The 24,533-nt window shown below is 29.1% G+C and overlaps 1 protein-coding gene across 8 annotated transcripts; it reads left to right on the top strand.

Annotated features, from left to right (window-relative positions):
* Nucleotides 1–1,330: 1,330 nt before the first annotated feature.
* On the top strand, nt 1,331–23,792 carry LOC113518101 (uncharacterized). 8 transcript variants are annotated; one of them, XM_031913067.2, is made up of 5 exons: nt 1,331–1,520; nt 20,612–20,663; nt 21,297–21,488; nt 21,693–21,948; nt 23,375–23,792. In XM_031913067.2, the coding sequence occupies exons 1-5, from the start codon at nt 1,466–1,468 to the stop codon at nt 23,564–23,566; spliced, it is 747 nt and encodes a 248-aa protein (XP_031768927.1). In that variant the 5' UTR covers nt 1,331–1,465; the 3' UTR covers nt 23,567–23,792. The 8 variants fall into 8 exon arrangements, with proteins under 8 accessions (XP_031768927.1, XP_031768930.1, XP_026758669.1 ...); XM_031913066.2 differs by lacking the exon at nt 1,331–1,520 and adding an exon at nt 20,370–20,409 and having other exon boundaries at nt 21,801–21,948; XM_031913064.2 differs by lacking the exon at nt 1,331–1,520 and adding an exon at nt 20,370–20,409.
* The last annotated feature ends 741 nt before the right edge of the window (nt 23,793–24,533 follow it).

Here is a 24,533-nt window from a genome sequence, read left to right as displayed (position 1 = left end):
CCATCTTTTCTCGTGGGTGTGGTAAGAGTCGACTAACGGACGAGAAATGGACAGTAGCGTCCCTTTTAAAACATCCCCAAAACCTAACTGCGGTTGCCAACACGCATGCCAAGTGGCAACTACTGATAAAACCCCCCAAGAGGGAGGCTTATGTTCAGCAGTGGACAATTAAAGGTTATAATGATGATGATGATGATGGTTCGGTAGTGTATGTTTTAAATCAAAATAACTGGTTTTGTCATAACTGAAATTGGTTTTTTTGTGGGACACAAACTTTAATTATTCACAATAAATATTAGTCTATCTCTCAAATTGAAGCAAACGATATATATTTAAAATTGAACATTCGTATTTCAATTATTCACAATAAAAACTAATCTATCTCTCAAATTGAGGCAATATGTATCATATTTAAAATTGAACAAATCGAGTCGAATGAACGAATGTCGAGACGTGTCTCTACGACGTTTTATATGTATATATATATATATATATATATATATATATATATAATCGACACGTTTTATATATATATATATATATATATATATATATATATATATATATATATATATATATATATATATATATATATATATATATATATATATATATTAACCTATTAATGATTAAGTTTATGTAAATTATTAATAATTTTGTTTGTGTAAATATTGTTAATCTTTATCATTTTTCATCTTTCAATTTCAATCGAACAATATACATTTACAAAATTTTATTAAAATTTCTTGAATGGTTGATTTCGGAGATTAGTATGAACAAACATCATAACTAGGAATTTTAGATATTAAGAAGTAATTTACATTTACGCTATTGTATAACTATATAATATCGTATATTTTTGTTAAGAATACTTAACGATATTTACACTTCTAATTTTATTTTGATTTTCACGATATTTTTACGTCAATTTACAATTGATTAAAATACATCGCACAGCGTTGATTATTATTTAGAATGCGTATTAAACTATCCGCGATAAACTTCACCTCTATTGATATGACATAACGATGACCTATTGCCTGTAAATATATAATATTAAGATCGCATTTTCTATATAAAGATTATGTCGTCATAATTTATTTTACAGTACTAAGGTCTATATTGCAATTACCGATGACATTGCACCCGGATGTTTGTTGCACCTGTACTGAACGCATCTTTGTATGAAGAGAATCTAAAACTAACAAATACAAAGTGTTCTCAATGTTATTTTAGTCTCTATTATGAGGTAATAAGGAACATAGTTATAGATTTTTAAACGCAAGAACATGATGTAGTCTAATGTGATAAGAAGTGAGAGTACATTTAATAATGTGCGCGATTCGTTAGCCAACACTATATTGAGATCCTTTGGCGGGCATAGACGTGTATAATAATTACAGGTACTAACTAAAACAGGTCCGATCATTTTTTGTGGCTTCAAGTGTAAATAGTGGCTGATAACATGAGAGGTTTTATATTTGTCAGTGCCATTTGTCTGCAATTGACATGGAGTTATGGTGAGTATATATATTTATATGTTGTATTAATACAATAATACACTACGTAATTATATTAATATTATTAAAATAATAATACAGATAATAAGAAATATTTTTTACATTTGTTTTCGTAATTGGAATCTATATTAAGATCATATCGAACTCCTTTACATATCGAAGAATCACAAATCACAAAAAAATATTTATTGTGATATTTGTTTTTTACGTATTTACATATATGTATTCATCTATATATTCTATTAATAAATATGTTTTTTTGCCATAACTAAAATGCAATGTAAAAAAGTGTGACAATAGATTTTTTTTTATTTAGAGGCACAGATAATTGAATTACGTTTCAAAAATTAAATATTTAATGTTTTTTTTTTTCTTTTCTGCCAGTTACTATTTTTATAAAGTTTAATTATTTTAATTTAAATTATTTTATATAATAATAAAGTTTATTATAGATTACATGAAAACCGAGAAAAAAACACGTTTAGCTAATCACGTTAAATTATGACCGTAACCACCAATTAACATTCTAATACTGTTCGACACGGGTCTCCTCCATAAGACAGGATATTATTCTACTGTTACCACATAGGCCAGATGGCTTGTTATAGGGGGTTGCTATTATAAATAATTTTTCTCTTTCTCCAATTTTCTTTAGTCAACTCTTACAACTTATCATATCAGCCTATAACTGCCCTGTGGTCCCGGCATAGAATGGACGTCCCTTCCTTTCATGTGGGTATCGTAAGATGCGACTAAAGGAATTTAATAGTCGGGGGATGGGCAGCAGCTTCCATCTTAAAATATCACCAAAGCATTACTGCGGTTGTCAACTCGCCCGCCAAGTGTAGCAACTGGCAAAACCCCCCTTATGAGGGAGGTCTATGTTTAACAGTAGTCAGTTAATGGTTGTTATAATAATAATAATAACCACTATGATGTCTAGAGGGGGGAGATTGCCCTGATAGAGTATTTTAGTAGTGTAGGCGGGGTTATCACCCATTAAAAAAAAACAATCGCTCCCCCTCGGTACTACAAGTTATCAATTATTCATTATATAGATAAACCTATGCCTTTTATGTCTAACTGTGCATCAAAATATGGGGTTCATGACCATGATACAGACAATAGCACTGGTAGGTAGTATTGTTAAATACACGAACTACTAATGACTGTGATGATTCAGATCATGTTAAAAATTTTTTCCGACTACAAAAAGGAGATTTTCAATTCAACACCAGGTATTATTTATTGCTTTTTTGTTCGCCGCGACAGAGATTTTTGACGAGTCTTTTTTGAAGGTTTTAAAACTATAATTGGTCAATATTAATATGTACAAAGTTGAAGCTATGCTCGTGATGTGGATTGTGCGACTAGAATAAAAACAAGTCTATGTCCTTTCCTATACATGCATGTAGCATGCAAAATTTTATGATTGACCCGTTAGAGCGTTAAAATATAAAAAAATTCACAAACAAACATACTTTCATATCCATAATAATGTTATTGAGAATAATAAGCCAATAACTAACTTGCCACCTTTTTAACCTACTTCAATTTTGCTTATCATTGGTCCCGTTAAGGTCAAAGTCAAGTTTATTGTTCAAGGTAACGAGTTTCGAGTTTTATGTAGAAATGTGTACATACATACATACATACTAGCTGACTCGGCAAACGTTGTTTTACCATATACATTATTTGTAAATGTTGTCAAATTGTATAATATAAAAAACAGGAGTTGATAAACAATATATATATATATATATATATATATATATATATATATATATATATATATATATATATATATATATATATATATATATATATATATATATATATATATATATATATATATATATATATATAGGTTTGACGAATAAAAACTTTTATTTCATATTTTAAATTTTCTCTTTTGACCTCCGACCTCTCTGTCTTTCCTGATTAAACGAGCTTTTATAATAAAAATAAATTTAATTCATTTCAGTCGTCCGGAAATTGTGCGATAGATAAAAAATTAATTACCTCTTAAAGATTAACATCTCAATTCTAATCTATAATCTAATGCGATTAAAATAAACTCGAAAGAGAAGTCAAATTCTCTGGATAACCCGTTACTTAATTACGGAAATCTTATTTTGAAATTACATTTTTACTCATATATAGCACATCATATCAAATCATAAATTTTCCACTGTTGGACAAAGGGTGGGCTTTTTATACGAACTTAATATAAGTTGTTTAAAAAATTTTCACTAAATTCTTTTAGTCAATTCTTACATTTACTTGAAGTTTTTGCGTATGATTTTGATGAATCAAATGTCTATTTGATGTGAGCCTTTATTAATCCTATAGCGCCTTTTGGTCCTCGGCGTCCCCAAATACCACTAGGGCTCTTCCCTAAGGCCGGTACTGCTTATCAAGAAGATAAAAAGCAGTGGCGACATATTGCATATATACTCTGTCACTTCATTATACATACATATACCTAGGTATTAAAAATACATTGTTTAACCCTTCTTTGCATACTGGTGGAAATTTGAATCATAACATTGAATACCCAAAAATTATATAAAAGACCAAGTTCACTTTAAGTTGATCGTGTCTGGATACCTTTTTAATGTCCATTGCAAAAAACAAAACATAGCTGTCAAATTTATTTTTTAACCATTTTTCCTTTAATTTTGAACATAAATTACATCACCTTGATATATTTCACCAATAAAAAAAAAACATGCAAAGAAGGGTTAAACATATATTATGTTTAAACTGTGTATTTTTTATGTATTCCACTATACGCATATCATATATCATCATCATATATATCACGAAAATTATTAATATAGGTAAATAAAAGAATAATATACTAAGTAAATAATTAAGTTGCAAATCATAGCTTTAGATTCTATTGGTTGAAGTACCTATTTCATTTTATATTTTCTGATATATTAATAATTCGTGAGAGCATAGACGTAATCAACAATGTGTATTCAATATCTATCTTCCTGTTCGGTCATTATTATTTTAATTTATTAGTTTTATAAAAAAACATGATAACTTATTCACTAATGCATTGTTGAAAAATTCCATACATTTGTAGTATGTATTCATTTGAGCACAAAATATTAATGAACTTAATAACTTTATTGCTGGTTTCATTAATAAGCAATTATGGGGCTTACCTATCAGTTGCATTTGGTTAAAATTGATAGAGTAATGACGTATATGCATAATTGAACTTAAATTAATTCAGATTCACTGACCATGGAACATTTTTCACTTATATTTGCCCGATTCTTTTAATGAATGAAAGTGGAATTATAACTCCGCCTATGATATCAATGTACACTGACTAGGCACCAGTGTGAGATGATAAGTGAGGAAGAAAGCAAGTCGGTTAACCTATCGTAATGTACAAGAATTAACCACGTTGACATCCAGGGGGACCCGTGTGGAAGTCGTGATGTATATTGCTAGCAATATACACTAAGATTACGACTTTTAGGGCTATTAGACGTCTTTCCCCCCTCCCCCATTTATCTAATTAGGTGATCAGTAAGAAATCGTACAATTATGTACAATTACGAACTTATATATATATTTCGATATATAAACAAATTTTATAAACTCGAATCTTCTATCTATGTATCTTAATATTTTAATCACTGTATCTAAAAAAATATAACAAATCATCTAGTTATTATGCTTATATTTATAAAATATGTAATTCATTATATTATTGATATCTTATATTATTTTTTTATGTAGTTATAAATTTTATACGAAATATTCGTTTACATACATTATGTTAGAATTATTGTTAGAATTAGATGAATTTAGAGTTACTTAGTAGACATGATAATATTTATTACAAATGTAATGCACGTAATCTAATTATAATAATTTATAATAGAAGCACAAGTTCAATGTCCTAATTACACTATACATACAATACATTGCACACTGTCGTTGTTAATGATCAAATACGTATTCTTCAAATTTCTAAAGAAAACAATATGCACTGTCACTCATTCAAACAAGTCGAATTGATAATGTCACAAAAAACCAACTAAATTAGGTGCTTGCAAAAAATGACACTGAAAAAGTATTCTAAAGATCAAAGAGTGCTGACTACTCGTCAAAAGGATTAGCTTTTACTGTTATTTATTGTTTTATTTAGGAAATTCATGCAGTTTTCTTATTGCAGTCGCCGTACGAGCTACGCTTTTCGGGGAGTTTGTGTGGAATTTATTTTATGGAAAACAATATTATACTTATTTATATATTTTCTATATATACAATAAGTCCAAAATTAGTACACAATAGCATTGACGACTTATTTAGAAAATGTTCTAATGTAATAAAATAATAAAAAAATCTCGTAAATTATAATTATGAATTGTACAAATAATAATAAAATGTAATAGTAAATCATTACATTATATATATACACTCAAATAGCATTAACCTTTTCCTTTAGTATTAAAATTAAATTTATTTAGTTCTTACATATTTAGAGTCATAAAGCTATCAATTAATAAAAAAAATGTTGCTGAAAATTTTTAATATATATATATATATATATATATATATATATATATATATATATATATATATAATATATATATATATATATATATATATATTGCTTTTTCTGTAAAATTAATTAAAAATTAGATACGTGTCTTAACTATCACAGCATCGTAAATTTTCCATTTTTCTTTATAATTTAGAAAGACAGAAATCATAATATAAAAAGCAAATATGGTTTTATGAATTATAGTCACACTTGAAGAATACTTTGTTAACTAGTATCAGTAAATCATAAAATAACTTTTTTTTTTATAATTTATATCGTTTTTAAAAACTAATGATTGATACGAAAACACATCGAATTTGAACATTAAATTATACAGAAGCGTCATAAACTAACAATTATTAATGATCATAGAAGTACAACATAAAATGTAAATAAGTATAAAATCTATGCTAATGTATTTTTAATTACATACGCTCTGAACATCTTTCTAAAACGTGTAACTAAAACACATAATAAGCATTAAGAATCAAATCTTCTATGAATATTTATAATACACTATTGCAAATTTACTGATTTATTAGTGATAGTATTATGATTCATAACCATAACACATAACCATAAAAATAAAAACCCATAAAAATCATAATAATGATAATAATATATGGTGCTATGAATATTTTTAAGTGACAGTTCCTTTCCATTAGGTGAAACATAAGCGTGTTAGTTATTTCTAATTATACTAGTTTCCTAATAAAAACCTGTGTCTAGAATTTTTTTATGGTTCACGTAACATAAATAGAGATTTATTTCGAGGTTGTTAGACATCATATAAATCAATCTAGTTATATGTGAGATTCTATTAAAGTTTTAGTATATTTATTATTGTATTCTTAATATATATATTTTTTAAAGAGTTCTTTTTAAAAACTTGACAGGTTTGGGTCATATGACTAAAACTGGCCAGTTTTATTTATGTTTTTGATACCAATTTACAGCGCTCGTAGTTAATCCCCAAAATCATTTGTAAGTATGAAAATTTATTTTATTATGTTACACTTGCTGTAAGGAGTTTCTAGGTCTTTATATACGGCGACAGATTTCATACATACATCTTTTTCTTTATCTACCTTCAAAACTCATCCAACATGTATCGATTTGGGTGCTCCTGACGTAGATATCTAGGCTATTTTTGAGATAGTGAGATACATCAGAAGAGGTCTAATTATCACTTCATGATCAATCTCGACCTCCTCCGGTACTGCCATCTGTCCACTTTCCCATTGTACTCGTATTGCCTCGTCACTCGATTGTTCGAAATTTATAACTGTGTATTGTAACTGAGATTAAGGAACATTGTATACTCTGTTATGTCCATAGTACTGTTCACGTCTACAGGTGACGGTTACTACTTTCCATCAGGTGGGCCGTCAGCTTGTTTGCCATTCAATTTGCATAAAAAATTAACCTTTAAACGGAAATACAGCCGTAAAAGCATAGCTGTTTGATGATTTTTTTTATGGGTGAAGATGGTATGGTAACCCCGCCTGCGCTAACGGGATTCGCTGGCGAAGCACCAGTGAAAGATGATAGATGAGAATGAAAACTGGCCTGCAGTTAGCTCATTATGATGAATTCATCAGGAATTAACTATGACAGTTTCCAGGGAGAACCGCAAGGAGGTCGACCTGGTTGGGCATATTGCTAGCAATGGGATTCTTAGTCTCCATTACTTACAATCCCTTTCCCCCCAGCTGCTTGATGTTAGAAACATGAATAGGATAGAGGTACTCAATTAGGGAACTTTTATATTTGTATAAAAGACAATATTAATATAAGTACTAATAAAAACTTCAACATCAAATCAAACTAAGAATATGTATGACCATATACATAAATTATTAATTGACAAACTGGAACAAATTTACTAAATTGCCTTCGAAGGTAAAAATCACTCTACTAAGTTACGCAATAAGATTTATTATCAATTGAACTTTATGAGTCATGACATTGAAGTGTATTATTAAAAAGTACACTCAGTATCGAATATTTGTTAGTTTTTTTAATGGATTGCAATGGGATAGTAACCCCACCTTTACCCCTTTTCGGTCTACACTATCAGTATACGCCGGCGGGGCACCAGTAAAAGATGAAAGATAAGAATGAAAAAGCAGGTCAGTTAGCCTAACGTGATGAATATACCTGAAATTCAGCACGATGATTTTTAGTAAGGACTACATGGGGTCGACCTGTTTTTCAGTCGATCCATTACCAACAATCCCTCCCCCCTAATATTTGTTAGATAAGTACATTAACTTGGAAAAGTAATTTTTTTTTAAATGAAACAGAAAGTGTTACTAAGTACCTATCATGACCCGATTACCGAAGTAAATAGAGTGTAATTATTTTACAAATATATGTTCGCGAACATCTTTATTTTAATATTTAAACTAATTGCTAGGTCATTTTAATCGATTTTAATAAACGTGATGACATTTAAATGAATCTTGTACTCTCCATTATTTAGCTTTATTACGACATAGAACTTTTTATCTAATTCAAAAAAGGAATACATCCTTTTTTGGTTCTCGTCAATTCTTTTAATAAGCACTATAACATATACACTTCAACACTTATGTAAATAAAAAAAAAAGTGAACTACTTTGTTCTCATAAAACAATGTAAGAGTTGCTTGAAAAAAGAGTACCTATTACTTATTTGTTAATTAAGTAATCAACAACTATCGATACATAAAGCCGTGAACTATAAGTATAAGAATAAAATAAGACACGCTTCGGGATTTTATTAAAAATTATCAGATATCAATAGTCATGCTCAATATTTATTCTAAGGCGGACCGTTTAAAATTGTAAATCGATTTATTATGGAATTGCAAGTTAGTTATAGCTTCTTGTGTCTATGCGGATATTAACGATTCATCAAGTGGCTTTACTCGCGACAAAATATGTATGTTTTACTGTATATATATATATATATATATATATATATATATATATATATATATATATATATATATATATATATATATATATATATATATATATATAACTTAATAAAAATATCCATAGACAAACGAAATAATTGATCTTTTGTTTGTTTATTACAATTATTTTGTTTAATTCCGCCACCATTGTGTGCGACTGCCAACACTCGAAGATTGACTACTATTATTATATCCTGAAGTTCTTCGACCAAAATAACACTTAGTTTAGTAAAATTATTGATCCTATGAGAGGCTGCTGACGTCCATAATAGTAGTAGAAATAAAATATTAATTAATTGATTCATTGTTTGGAATTTTTATTAATTGCATTTAGATAGTGTTTGTGTAGTTATTTCAAGCAAGCTTGATTACATTTTTATTTATTTATGTTGACATGAATTTTTGTATCGATTATAAAAATAATTATTATAATTGATTTAGAATTGGCAACATAATCGCGTAACACACATATACATATATACATGGATTAAGAATTTGCTTCTTTTGTTTAAAAAGTGTTAACTGTTTTTACTATGTTCATAAAAGTTTAACGGTCACCGCCATCTAACAAATAACACTAATCAAACAAACTTAATCTTGATTCAAATCTAGTTTTATAAAATGTAGAGTAGATACATCTAGATAGAGCATTTCAAAACAAACGCTTTGTAAACAGCCCCTTTTTTTCTGTATGCGTAAATAGTGATAGGTCTATAACGTTTATAGTCTATACTATAGTTTGTACTCAGTAAGTGGGAGAAATGTGTATTATAAAGTTAAGTTTAAAAATAAAAACAAATTTATGCATTTGTTTATTTTGCATACATAAGTATAGGTTCATACTTGTGCAAAACAAGGAGGTAGACATAATAACGTGATACTCTGTAAGCATTAATATGAATCATGATTCATAAATTACGTTTACACTTTGATCGGTATCTGAGAACAGACTTGAAATGATTATGACTTCGTTGTCATAATCATTAAAAGTAATCATCTCTTTGATTAATACAGTATGTTTATTAATTTATTTATGTACTTATATATACATTAAGTATTTTACATTGATAAAATCAGCTAATCGGTGAAATTTAAATAGACTTCTTTGTGACACTGGAAAAAGGTACGTTTAATTTAATTCAAACACAGATAAAACTATAATTTAAACAAATAAGCGTCGGTCAAACTTCTGTCACCTGAACGTCTTTTGTGACGTTGTTTGGCGCTGACGCTCCATCTTGACGATTATGATCTAGTATAGAACACTATTGTTAAAAATACAATACCTATTCATGTTATGAACGTGACTTCATGCCATATCATAATATCTAGCTTAGGTACCGTTACATTGAAGTTTTTATTATCTGTCATTAATAATAGATTCCTAACTTGTTAGTATTGATATTGTGATTGAGTAAATTGGCAGATAATTGTTGTCAACCTACGCAAATTGATTGGCAATTTTAGGGTTCTGTAGCTATGCATAACAAGAACTCGTATATATTTATATATGACTGCCCGTATTTATAATAACTTTTGCAGATATGAAACTTTCCTACAATATTATAAAATAGAGACCCATGAATGGATGAATCTTATTGTTGTATCAGCCATTAACTATCTATTTCTGAACAGAGCCTTCCCCATAAAGGGGAGAGGGGGAGGGGATTGCCAGTAGTTGCCACGCTTGGCAGATGGGTTGGCAACCGCAGTTTTGCTTTTGGTAATGTTTTAAGAGAAACACTGCTGCCCATCCTTCCACCATAAGCTCCCTTAGTCGCCTCGTATCTTATTAATGTAATAAAATTCTAACTGAACATTGTTTGAATATGGCAGATATTTAAGAAAAAATATGTGAGACGTAATAAAACTTTATAAAACCAATTGATGCCAAAACAATTATTTTTATTAATTTCGTCTGTCTGTCTGATTGTTCCGGCATCAAGCTATAAAACTAGTGTACCCAATCAGATATGGTATTCACAGTTATATTCCTAAAGCTCTGACATAAAACCTGGTGTGTTTTATTTTAAGAATAAGCAACAAAACAAAAAGTTTGACTGCGGTTGCTAATCCGCCTGTGAAGAGTAGCAGCTACTGGCAAAACTCCCCAAAGAGGAGGCTTACGTTCAGAAGTAAACAGTTAAAGGCTGATATGATGATGATGATGATGATGACTCATACGTAATAATAACTATTATAAGTATTAAATGTCTTTTTCACTTGAATGTGGAGTGATTTTATTGAATGAATAATTAATTGACGGTCGTGATCTTAGGATGTTTTGCACCTATAAATAGGTAATATTATTTACGTTTTTTTTTTATTTATTTATTGCAAAAAACAGTTTTGATACAAAGTAGGAAAATTTAACACATCCCTATAAACATGTTTTTTATTTATTTATTTATGTTTACCAACAATTATTTCCACAAGATAGTGTAAGCGTTTATATAATTATGAAACATAGAATTAAGTGTAAAAAATGTTATAGACAAACCCAGCATATTTTAAACTAACAATTAATACCTACAGAGAAAAAAAAGTTTACGTAACAAACATGTTATTTCATTAAACTTTTTAACATAGTACATATGGAGAAAATATTATTCAAAATAGCAATATTACAATGTGTACAATTAATATAAAAAAAAATGGATATAAAAATATTTTAAATCACTAATAATAAACTGTAAAATCGTCAAAAAAGTGTTAAATCCATCAATAGATAATAATGCAAATTGTCTTTGAAATCTACTAACCGGTTTGATTTTTATATTTTATAGTCTATGGCGCCAATAATATTATTAACAGGATTTTTGTAAATTATTCAAAAGCCATTATATTGATGTGCAAAATTGTAAAATATCTTAATAGAATTCGATTATTTTTTGTGTTGTTCTGAATTGAGCCGTTTTATTTCTGTTGTAGAATTTGGAATATAAATAAATAAGAATATTACCTATTGATTATATAAGACAAATACCCTATATATATATACTTACCTATATTTAGTAATTGTATCGCATGATTGTTAACCGTTTACAAGATATATTATTATATTTTTTAATATTTTAAAAATCAATTTACATTGTTTACTATTTAGTTTTATTTAATTAAATTAGTATTTAGTTTACAAAATATAATACTTAAATAAATAATGAATTCTCCTAACAATAGCGAATCTTTGTAGATATTAAAGTTTTAGTGCGAATCAATTTATCCTCTTTTAATTAGGTGCTAATTACAATGTGACGAATAGATGTTATTTGGACTTTACAAAAAAACCTATCTGACTAATAATAAATAAGATATATACCTGTTAACACAAACACAACCAACCAGAGAGAGACTTTGTACAAAATTCGTTTCCTTAGGCATCTCTGTCCCAAAAAAATACAAAAGGCATTTAAAAATATATGTGGCTAGTAAAGCTGCCAGTACGTCGGTGACAATACTAATATCGACTTATGCAATTATAAATTTTCAATATTTAGTAGATAGGCACTTCATTTGGTATGACAAATAACAATGATTATAATGCTTATTTTCAAATAACTTCAAAAAAGAAGGAGGTACTCAATTCGGTTGTATCTTTTTATGTTTCTTATCTCACAACTATGTTAGTTATGACGATGGACAAATTTATAGGCGAAGGTTACCACTTTTTAGCAAAAGGTCTTGTTTGCCATTCTAAATGTCATAAAAAAAAAGTTATAAACCGATTTGGAAAATTATTTTCCTATTTGAAAGAACATACAGATTGGTCCCATATGAATGTTATCAAAATTAGTTCGGTAGTTTAGTTTTAAAATCTTAATAGTTTAGTTTGAAAATTTGAATTATTATTTAGTCTATTTATAAAAGGTCTTTTGGAGTGTAACTACGTCAAGTCACATCGTGAATGTATGAATATAGTGCAACTAATCAATTAGTTATGATTTTAAAATATTTTAATGTTCCGAAACCAAATGTACCTAACAGGTCGTCCTTCAAACCAAATATACATACATACTTATATTTTGTTTTATTACCTATTGAAGTACATTTAAGTACATATAATGCAAATTTATTGCATTTAATTTCAATTCTTATCGTTATTTTATTGTTTACCTTAAAAAAAGTAAGTAAATTAGTACTTTTAACGTTTAAATATTTAACATTAGTGTCACTTATTGATAATGTAGCTTTATTATTGATAATATTCTTTTAAACCGGTTAAGTATTTTATGCGTTTATCCATTACAAACGAAAAGAAGACAAATCTATTATATATAATAGTATTCTATTTATCACCGAAGTTAATACCTAAACAATATAACTAAATATAAAAAATTAAAAAAAAATAGTAAATAAATTGGGACTAATGCATTACTTACTGATAGGTAAAAGATACATTCGATCTGTTGGCGTTGGGATTGTGTTAGCTTCTTCATGTACTTTTTTTTTTTTGATGGGTGAAAATGGTATGGTAACCCCGCCTGCGCTAACGGAATACGCTGGCGGAGCACCAGTGAAGGGTGATAGATGAGAATGAAAACAGGCCAGTTAGCCCATCATGATGAATTCATGAGAAATTAACCATGATAGTTTCCAGGGGGAACCGCGAGGAGATTGACCTGGTTAGATATATTGCTAGCAATGGGATTCTCAGTTTCCATTACTAACAATTCCTTTCTCCCCTCTTCATGTATTAAAAGGTTCGCAAAAAAATGTTCGCAATCGTGATCAAATTAATATTTATATGAAATCAATACGGAAGTAAAAAAATATAGAATTAGTGAAAATTATATGAAAAATAATGTATTACAAAAAATATACATATAAATAAAAGTTACAGGCAAAAAATACAGGAAATTTAAAAATGACATGGTTTTCACCATGTCATTTTTAAATTTCTTAAAAAACAAACCATTGATTTAAAAATACTCTTGTTGTAATGTTGATCTTTGATAATGTAATAATTTTCATTTGAAAACATGAAGTGCCTAAATAATACAACATAGTACAGTTGTATTCCGTACATCCTTTGCCTGACCGTATGAGAAAGTAAAACATACATACCTACTTGTACAACAATTAGTCCATTACCTTAAGGTTGTCTTGAAAAGATTTCTCTCAGCAATAAGTCCGCCTTACTGTACCTATACAATTGTATCGTTGTGTTTGTAAATTACCTTGCTTATGTCCTATATTGTATAATGTAAATAAACCACACTTATTCATACTCATTCATTTATTTTTCTGTAATCACCGTAATCTAAAACAGTAAGTTCTTCTTCACCCTGTCTGTGCATACCGATAGCGTAAAATTGCATTTTTACCTAAAAATAAAACTATTTAGCGTCATCTATGTAATATAATCATTTCAGCTGTTAAACGTCCACTGCTGAACATAAGCGTTCTCCATAAGAAGAGTTTTGCTAGTAATTGCTCCGTTTGGCAGACGGGTTGGCAACCACAGTTAGGCTTTTAGATATGTTTTAAGAGGGATGCTGCTAACTATCCCTGTACCATTAAATGATATTATTACATGAACCGTTAACTGTCCACTATTAAACATAGGACTCCCCCAATTGGGGGGTTTTACAAGTGGTTGCCAAAATTGACAGACAGGTTAGCAACCGCAGTTGATCATTGGTCATGTTTTAGGAGAGATGCTGCTGCTCATCCCTTTTAAACATCACCAAAGTGACCATTGAGTTATATACATAATGTAATGTAATACTTATTCAAATTTCCGTCTTTCAATTGAAACATCAACAATCTTATTAGTTCATAATCTTGTAGCTGAATAAATAATTGTGTATCTACATTCTAAATATATTTTCATTGCATTAAGCTTACGGTCATTTACACGATTGCGTTTATTGACCTTATATTAGGGTTAACAGATGTTAAGATTAAAAAAAAGATATTCTTTATTTTACTTAAAAATACAATAACAATCATTATTATTATTAACAATTATTGTGAACAAAGGTGAACTTAACTGTAAACTAAAAGAGATCTCTTTTAATGAAACTAATACAATAATTAAAAATATATTATTGAGATTATCTCATATATTTTACAATAAATAGCTAATTTTTCACTAAATAAAATCAAAATAGTACTTTCTTTAAAATAAATAAAATTTGGAAAAATGTTTTGGAGTAAAAAATCTGTGAAGCTGAATATTTTTTCTAAATAAAAATCATTAAGAACAACTAGTTGCCATTTAGGACCAAAAAAAAGACATTATACCAAATGCTCGCCAGTTTAGGTACATAATTATATTCATGATTTCAAATTATAGGCACCTCTTATTTCTTTACTTGTATTGGGGGAGACTGTCAAGTAGGTACCTAGTGAATAATTTGGTCATACTTTGCAATATTATCTAATTATTTACCTTCTTGTATTCTGTAATTGACCATTTGGGATTATAATCAACTTATAATTGTACTTAATATTCTATACATGTAACGAGAAAACCCGTTCTAAAATTAGTATGTGTTCGTACCAAAAATGTTTAAAATTTTTGACTTGATTTTACCAACAGTTTTAAAAGTGATAACCCTAACGTGTATTAGCTTTTCTTTGTCATATTACTACATTATTACGGCTTCCAAGCTTCCCATTACAAATGACGTTTTTTGCGTTCATTACATTCGCTTTAAATTATATCGTCTCAAGATTTTATCTGCTAAACATGCAGCATCCGGTGTATATTCCAGTCTAATTTATATTGTGGATAAAACAAAGGTGCCGTTATCGCTTAATACTAGACCAAAACAAGGCTTAAATAATCCAAATGTTTCCACCTACTTTAGCAATAAACTGTCAATAAGATTAAATTTATTACGAGTAAACAGATATCTCTGCATTTAATCGTAGCTAAGATAAATCTTTACATAGTATATTATTATTAGTTTTAAGTTGTTTTTATAATAATATTAAATTTCAGAAAAAAAATATTTTATTTTCTTTATTTTATTTTATTTTAATACTTTATTGTACACATTAGTTATAAAAATATGACAGAGGTAAACAAAAGTACAAAGGCAAGCTTAACTCTGATAGAGTTTTCTTCCAGCAAACCCATAGCAGCAGATACAGCAGTGTAGAATTTTTAAACAGCCAAAAATAAATTAATTACATTATATTTTATCGTACATATCTTACTTACATTATTATTAATTCGAAATAATTCTTTACTTAATTTTGGTCGTTGCAAAGAGTCATATCAAATTTTATAAATAAACAATTGAGATAAAAGAGATTTATTAAAACTTTTTTTTTGTGGAATTTTAAGATTATTTGATAAAATGCAAAACAAATATGTCCGCATAATTTGTGGGTGTGCCAATTAAGTTCAACTCACGAGTAAGATTTATAATGGTTTGTTGTTAGATTACTAAAACGGTAAACGTGTGGCGTATTCTTATATCTGATTGGTGGTATCTTAATTTGTGAAATTAAATAACTTAAGAGTTTTTTTTTTATTTTTATTTGGTACGGAATCCAAAAACAATCCGTTATACCCTATTTGCACGTGTTTGTAACTATGTTGCCTGTTTTTTTTTTTATATAAAGTATTGTATTAAGAACAATAAATCAGTTACGACTCAACTTACTCATAGTAATATCTAAAAATAAACAGACGTACATTTTCCATTCAAAATCATCCAATCCTGCCTTTTATATCTCCGATGTTTCTAGGTGCAGAACTTTAGTCCAAATTTATTGCGCAATATCTTGTTTGGTTCGATACTTTATTAGTCACAGCTGTGAGTAAGAGGCCTGTAAATATTTTCAGTGTACTAAGTGGTGCTTTGCTGATCACACGGCCAGGTTAGACGCATAATTTATATATCATTATATTAATATTGAATAAATTAACAATTAAATATTAATATTTTTTACAATTAGCATAACTATAAATTTATAAAAACAATTCAAATTAAGTATAAGCTCTTACTTTCTCTATTTAATATAAATCTAAAATATTGGCAAAGGAAAGGAACTAAACGTTTAAAGTTTTAGATTATTTATATGTATATATTTATATTGAACGCAAACATGTGTAGAATAATAGAAAACCCATAGCAAATTAAATTGTGTGTATATAACACCAGGACGGCGATAGTTACGGCACCTATCGAGCAAATGTGCGTAGAAAATTTGAGTGATGTTAATTGGAATTGAATGTGTTAAGTCATATGTATAAATATACTACTTATTGTATTTTAAATTTGTTAAAATCTTCAAATAGTAATAAAGTATAAAATAAATAGTAACAATAGTAATAAATTAGATAACAAAGTCGCTATCGATGTCTGTCTGTTTCTCCGCTTATTTCTTTTAAACAACACCACAGATTTGGATTCAGATTTCAAAGTCATCTAGATATTTTTTACGGAAACATTGTATGTACATCTTAATTTTTTGTATAAGCAAGTAAATTCAATGTCGACGTATGTCAATGGTATATTACATAATTGTTATAAGGATATACTTAGTTTTTATAGTGGGTATACGTGAAGTACTATTATGTACTTAACGTGGATAAAGGATATTATTTGAATACTACACAAAAATGCATTTAAATTAACTTATTTAGATATTCTAATACGAAACTAATACCGGGGTATGTTGTCTTCTCATTTTATTATAGTGAAACATAATATCATTTTAGAAATTGGTAAATTTACTAAATATATATCTTAACACAAATTATGTGTTTATATTTGTGCACAGAATAGAGAAAACGGCTATGTTGAGAATAGTTTAAAGTGTAATAAAAAGAAACATTCCTTTATTTTTAGGATTAAAGTTCAGTTAATTAGCAGCCATAGATTATAAAAACATTACCGGTAATTAAACTAATTAAATGTTGAAATTATACACAAATACTTATAATGTTCTATATTTTTAACAGAATTCGACCTTTTAAGATTTATATAAAAGGTATTTTTAAAATTAAGTTAGGATTAAACCAAGAATATTTGTTTGTGAAAAAATTCAATTGTTGTTTGTACAATAGTCATCCATATTAAGGAATCCACTAAAAACACAATAAAATTAACGCTTTTTATTCTTATTACCAATCGATAATATCAATATTCAGAATAATATCCCTCTATTAAACATTATGTCGCATACATCTAAATAAAACTATAAAATGTAAAATATTTTTTACATGAATCCTAAACTGTATATCCAAATTATTTTACAAAAGTCAACTATTATTAAAAATTCTTTTTTTAAGTTACAACATGTGTTTAAGTAAAAACAAAAAAAAAATTCGGTCTTTGTTCCGTAGAATCGAAAATCTTAGTAATTAAAATCCCGTGTCACGGTATTCGTTCACGTTAATCTCTGAAATTAATTAGGCTTTCCCGATATTAATTAAGTTTTGTTAATGTGTATTGTTTGTTCCAACTTGATAGATAGATTAGTATTTATACTGATAAATATGAAGTTGTAGGTGGCAGTAGGAAGCAAAATATTTGCTGAGTCAGCTAATATTTGTTTAAAACAAAACTGGTGTTCTTAAAGAGAATGTTTGAGAAAGTTCATTCTCAACGGTTATTATCAGTTGATCATTTTATTTACATATTTAGATTTTCAACTCGGATAATCTTATTTATTTTGACAAAAAATTGGTTTGTCTCACGAAATTTTATTATCTTCAATAAGTAAGTAATTATTTACTTTCTCTCTATGACCCATTTGTATATTAATTTAGTATATATGTAAATATACATTTCTCTATTTTGTACCTATATGATACTATATGGTATAGATTGTGTTTGTCAACAATCCTTACTAATATTATAAATGTAAACGTGAGTTTGTTTGTCACCCTATAGCGCCTTAACAACATAACCAATTACTATAAAATTTGGTACACACTTATATGGGATGGTGAAGGATATAGTATATTTTTATCCCGGCCAGTAAACATACGCTGATCACGCGGACAAAGCCACGGGCTAAATCCAGTATAACATAAATTTAAACGCTATCGAGCTATGCTTGTTAAAGAAATTAAATATTTATGATAAAACTTATAAGACAAAGGTTGAGATTTTTAAATTTATTATGATTGCAATTTAAAAATTTCGAAACTGGTTTTGGTGTTATTTATTACTATTTTTGATTAGAAGTATATTATGTAGTTAATACACTAGTAAAAATACCCGTAATTCCATGAGTCACGAATTAATAAATAAGATTATAAGATGTAGTATAACGTGTTCACATATTCCTTTTAATATAAGATTAAAACTGCCAATCAGGCGCTTGCGCATTTTATAGTCATGGCTATATAGATGTTCAGAAAAATATAAATTTGTTTTTTTTAATCGATCATACTGTTATCTCCATGGTACTGCTCATGTTTATAGGCGACAGTTACACTTTCCATCAGGTGAGCCGTCAGCTGGTTTACCATTCTAAGTTGTATAAAAAAAGTCTTCTTTATTAATGAAATAATTTTAAGACAAGTTCCTTTTGGCAATCGAGGTTGAATACAATGTGTTTTCATTTAGGGGGTTTTGGCAGTAGTTGCCACGTTTGGCTAGCAGATAGCAATTTTAGGTGAAGCTTTAAGAGGAACGCTACTGGCCATCCCTCAACCTTTAAGTTGCCTTAGTCGCTTCTTACGATACCATCGGAAAAGAAGTTACTTAGAAGACACTTATTTTGTCACGTATTCTAAAAATGTAAATTCAACCACCTGTAAAAGTCTTTCCAATCAAATTCAACATGGAGACATTTTAGAAAGAGTTTATACGTATACCTTTATAAAAGTCCGGCGACGTAGCTACGGCTCATCTAGTATTCTAATGACTGTAAGTCGTGATGATCAATTATTTTTGCTTCCCTCAAAAACAATTGACGATTGATTTAGAAAAAAAGTATTACGTATAACGAAAGGAGATTCTTATGAATCTACTAATGCTCTCGATGCACAGTTTTTTTTTTCTAATATGTTAATATACGTAACCAACTATTGTGTACGGATTCGGGATTTTCCGTCAACAATTACACTCAAGTGCTAATGTTTTTATTGACCGCGATCTAATGGATGAACATTAAATGTATCACGGATTCATATACAATCTCAATTATCTGACGATATTTTTTCATACTGAATCAAGTTTGGTGATTCATGGCTTTTGTTCAATCAACAATGAGGTCCGTTCAGTTGACTATTGTTGTCGTATTGACGTATTTTATTAATTGGCTTGTTATTTTTCATAAATTTATTATAGAAGGAAAATTTATACAAAGTCGTGTGCACAGGCACCACTGCCTCACTTGTGTTTCTATCGGCATGCTGTTATACTTCGGTTTGAAGAGTGAGATATGTCATTTTCACCTTTCAAACAATAAAAAATTATACTCATCAGATCCATTTTATACATTTGTATAAAACATTCATTAAGATAAATTTTCAAACAAGTCTTAGAATCATATTATGAATCACCAAACCCAAAATTTGAAACTTGTTATGCCCTAACAAGTATAAACGATTTTTAAGTATTGACTTTTCTTCTTCAGGTGCCCCAGAAGGAGTAGGAGCATATGCCTATCAAGACTCAGCAGGCAATAGGTATGGTGGTACTTATGGATTAAACGACGGCCAGTTTTTCGGTCAAAAAGGACAACACTTCCCGATACCGTTCGCCCAAAATAATTTTCAGAACAATTTTCTGGACTTAGACGATTTCTTCCCTGAGTACTTTAGGAACTTCGAGAACCTCTTGCAAGAGTAAGATCTACTAAAAGAGTACCTAAAGCTTCGTGCTTCTGGTGGAGGTATATCTTGGAGGGTAAAAGGTCTTATGTTATTAACAACATTACCTATATGCAATGATGACACCCTTATGTAATGTCGCCCCTTTTAAACTTCCGTAATCACTTACAAGATGCTGAGCGGATTAACAATTTAATTAAACTGTTATTTTTATGAAAATCACATGCACCCCAATTTTATTATTTTTTTTTTATTTATGTTTACGAAAGGCTAGACACATTGTAAAATGATTTATCTATAAATATAAAAGAGGTAGAATTGAAAGTAAACGATCCAATGCAGTTTTATAATATCGCGCCTTGATGGTAATCTATTACAGTCGAGGTCTATAAGTAATAATAAGTATAAATAAGGCTAGAACACTACATATAAACAAAACTAAAATTAAACTGAAAGAAAAATAGTAATATTGTTTATATTGTTTCATAGAATGATTGGTAGAAGATTTTTCTCGGACTCCGAGCCATTACCGCCCCTACCTCCACTGCCATTTATGCCACCGTTGCTACCTCTACAACCGTTTAGGTTTCTACCACCGCTGCCACCATTATTGCCACTACAACGATCTAACTTTTTGCCGTTCCCCCCTTTAAAACCATGGAATAATTTAGATTTATTCAGGTAAAATTCTAAAGACCGTAACCGTGTGTGAATGAGTTGTGTTAATACTAACCAAACAACTTCCTCTACTTCTCTACTATTAGTGCTTCGTATTTCTCTCTCTCTCTCTCTCTGTCTTTCTTACTTCCTCTTTAAACTTAGCTTTCATAAATGCTAAAAATATCAGTGTTGTATTCGTGTTTTTATCATTTTGTATATTTACAGGGCATTCCATTCAAATTTAGAAAACCAAAGAATAGCATTGAATGCAGCCAGTAAAGCTTTTGACTTAACGTCAAATCAAGCTGGTTACATTCCGAGTTTCCCGCACAGGTCTCCATTCAACAATTTCCCAGGATTTGGTGTGATTCCAAGCTTCCCGACATTTGGAATGTCAAATTTTCCGAACAGCGCCTTTGCGGGAGGAGCAGCAGGACCAGGATTTACTCACCAAATCGCTTCGATTAATCCATCCAACCCTGTGAGTTTTTCTTATTCTTATTTATAATAATTTCTATAACAGATGTAATAATAGACTGTGTTCGCATTATAATGATATTTAACCTATATAAAAATGCCTATATGATTGCAAATTACGAGTATAAAGTGAACCTTCAAAATAATTCTTGAAGTTCATGCGTTCGAGTATCCATAAACTATTGAAATGAATACTATATCTGTTTAAAAAATAATATTACTTATTTAGAATCATCAATAATTATCATTTAAGTGTAAACAACCTTTTTGAACTAATTGAATTGTAACATTTTCTGAATTAAATCCTAGAAATACATTATGTTTCTTTACACGATTTACATAGTAGTGTACAAAGAAAAAAAAACTACAAATTATACATATATGCAAATCAATTGGAATTTGTTCGGGTTTTTCAATTGCGAGTAGCAATATATTATATTTACATAGCTGGGTTTTTATGTGGAAATAAAAGAACGTGACTAAACTCAGGGCGTGTACGCATAATTGCAATGGGCCTTGTATACATACGTGTTTTACTCGTATTTTTGTCGATGCACGCATCACCTTACTTGATAACATTCTTTACATATAAATTGAATAATAATGTCTTACCATTATCTACAAGAAATTTAATAATGATATAAGTATGAAGGAAAGATTTCCATATTCATTTTTACATATTTAAAGAATATAGAGAAACTAGAATACTGTACATAGTAAAATGTGTATCCGAGATAAGTATATCTAACGAAAACTCAACATAGCACAACCTCTGATCATAAATAGAAATATTCATACATACAGTATTTTATAAAAATAAATAACATATGGTCATGAGGACATAACCTAAGTATCGATATAGTTGTTGAAATAAAAAAAAGTTCTGTCAAGAAAGACTTCTTGGTAAACTATCACTGTAATAAGATCAGACTTTCCTTATATAAACTTGTATAAATGAGTAAGGACACTGAAAAAAATTATATATTTATTGTATACCAAGGATCTATACCAGTTGTGCTTTCACATGGGATCATGCTAATTTCGACCAGGGAACTGGTTTGTCTTAAGACTACTGGCCCCTACCGGCTATCTACTAATAAAAATGGGTAATATTTATGTTTAGTATAGAATCCTCCTTGAATGTTTAGAATTTATGGGCTATATTTTTTATTGCATCCTCTGTTGACTTTGATTCGGTTTCGAGAGTGAATTATGGCAATAAGAGCATAATATTTCAATCCTTAAAAATGGCAACATTTAAGATGTACCAAAGGCGTTTAGTATATTTCATGACCATGAAATATACTAAACGCATTATTATTAACAAACAGTCATTACTTTTTATTGTGTAGGTCATTAGTTTGTTTCCTTTCTAAATTAATGCATAAAAGAATATTTTTATATATAGTCTAATCAAATCTTTATTCTAGGACATGCCAAACGTAGATGTTATGAACCGCTTCGCTGATGTTTCACAAACGCCTGGAGGCAATTACGTCGCCATGAGCTCCCGAGCTTATTCCGTATCATCCAACGTCAATGGCAAAGAATACAAGGACAGGGGAGCAGAAACCACCGTCAACAACAACGGCAAAATCACCACATACAGAGTTAAGAGTTAAACAGTTGCAGTGTCAAGTGCATAAGCTCCTAAAATATCTAAGCAACCGTTTCGTGATACAGATCTCAAAATTTATAACGGAGTTAACATGTTGTCACTGAATTAATTGTAAGTTGTAATTAATTTTAAGTGTTTAACATATATTATCAAACATGTTTCTAGTATTATTTCGCTGTTAGCGATTTTGTAAAATTTTGAACTAAATAAAGTTCGTACCGTCAATCGTGTTTTCATCTGTATTATTTTGGTGCATACATACTCATATATCTTCCAGTTTTTTTTTTTTTTTATAGCACTGAGGAGGCAAACAAATATACGGCCTAACTGATGGTAAGCAGTTACCATGACCTATGAATACCAATACCAGGGGCATGTGTACTCTGTGCGCGTGCCTACTCTGAAGAAATCTCTTTACCCCTTTTTTTAAAGAACCCCGTGCTGTATTCTCTTAGAAAAACCTCCACAAGCTCATCCCATAACCTGAATATTCGTGGGAGGATAGATTTCTGAAATCGCGCTGTACGCGACAATTTAGGCTGTCAAGTTTTGGCGTGAACTGCTTGTCGACGTTGTTCGACGATAGAAAGTGGTAGTTTAAAGATTCATGTCTATTTTTAATGAAATAGAAATAGACAAATTTGTTCATGAAAAATTATCAAATTTACAAATATAATGAAACTCAAATAATATTATTAATAAATAATAACAAAAACAATACAATATTATAAATATGAAAGTGTGTTTGTTTGTTATTTTATGAAACCGATTCAACCAATCCTTATGAAATTTTGTGTATGCGTACTACATGCAATGAAGAACTAGTTTTTATTCCAGAATTATATATTGCTTATTTATAAAAGTCACTGTTAATCACGAAATCATCTACACCCTTTCCTAAAAGGTAGATCGGTGAATCCTTTTAATCTGTAAATATTTATTAACGAAGAAGCGGTAGTAGATTCCAGGCA

The sequence above is a fragment of the Galleria mellonella genome, unplaced genomic scaffold (genome assembly GCF_026898425.1).
Source record: "Galleria mellonella isolate WM207_F2 unplaced genomic scaffold, CSIRO_AGI_GalMel_v1 utg171, whole genome shotgun sequence".
NCBI lineage: Eukaryota > Metazoa > Arthropoda > Insecta > Lepidoptera > Pyralidae > Galleria > Galleria mellonella.
Note: the sequence above shows the minus strand (reverse complement) of the source record. Positions and strands in the feature narration are given on the sequence as shown.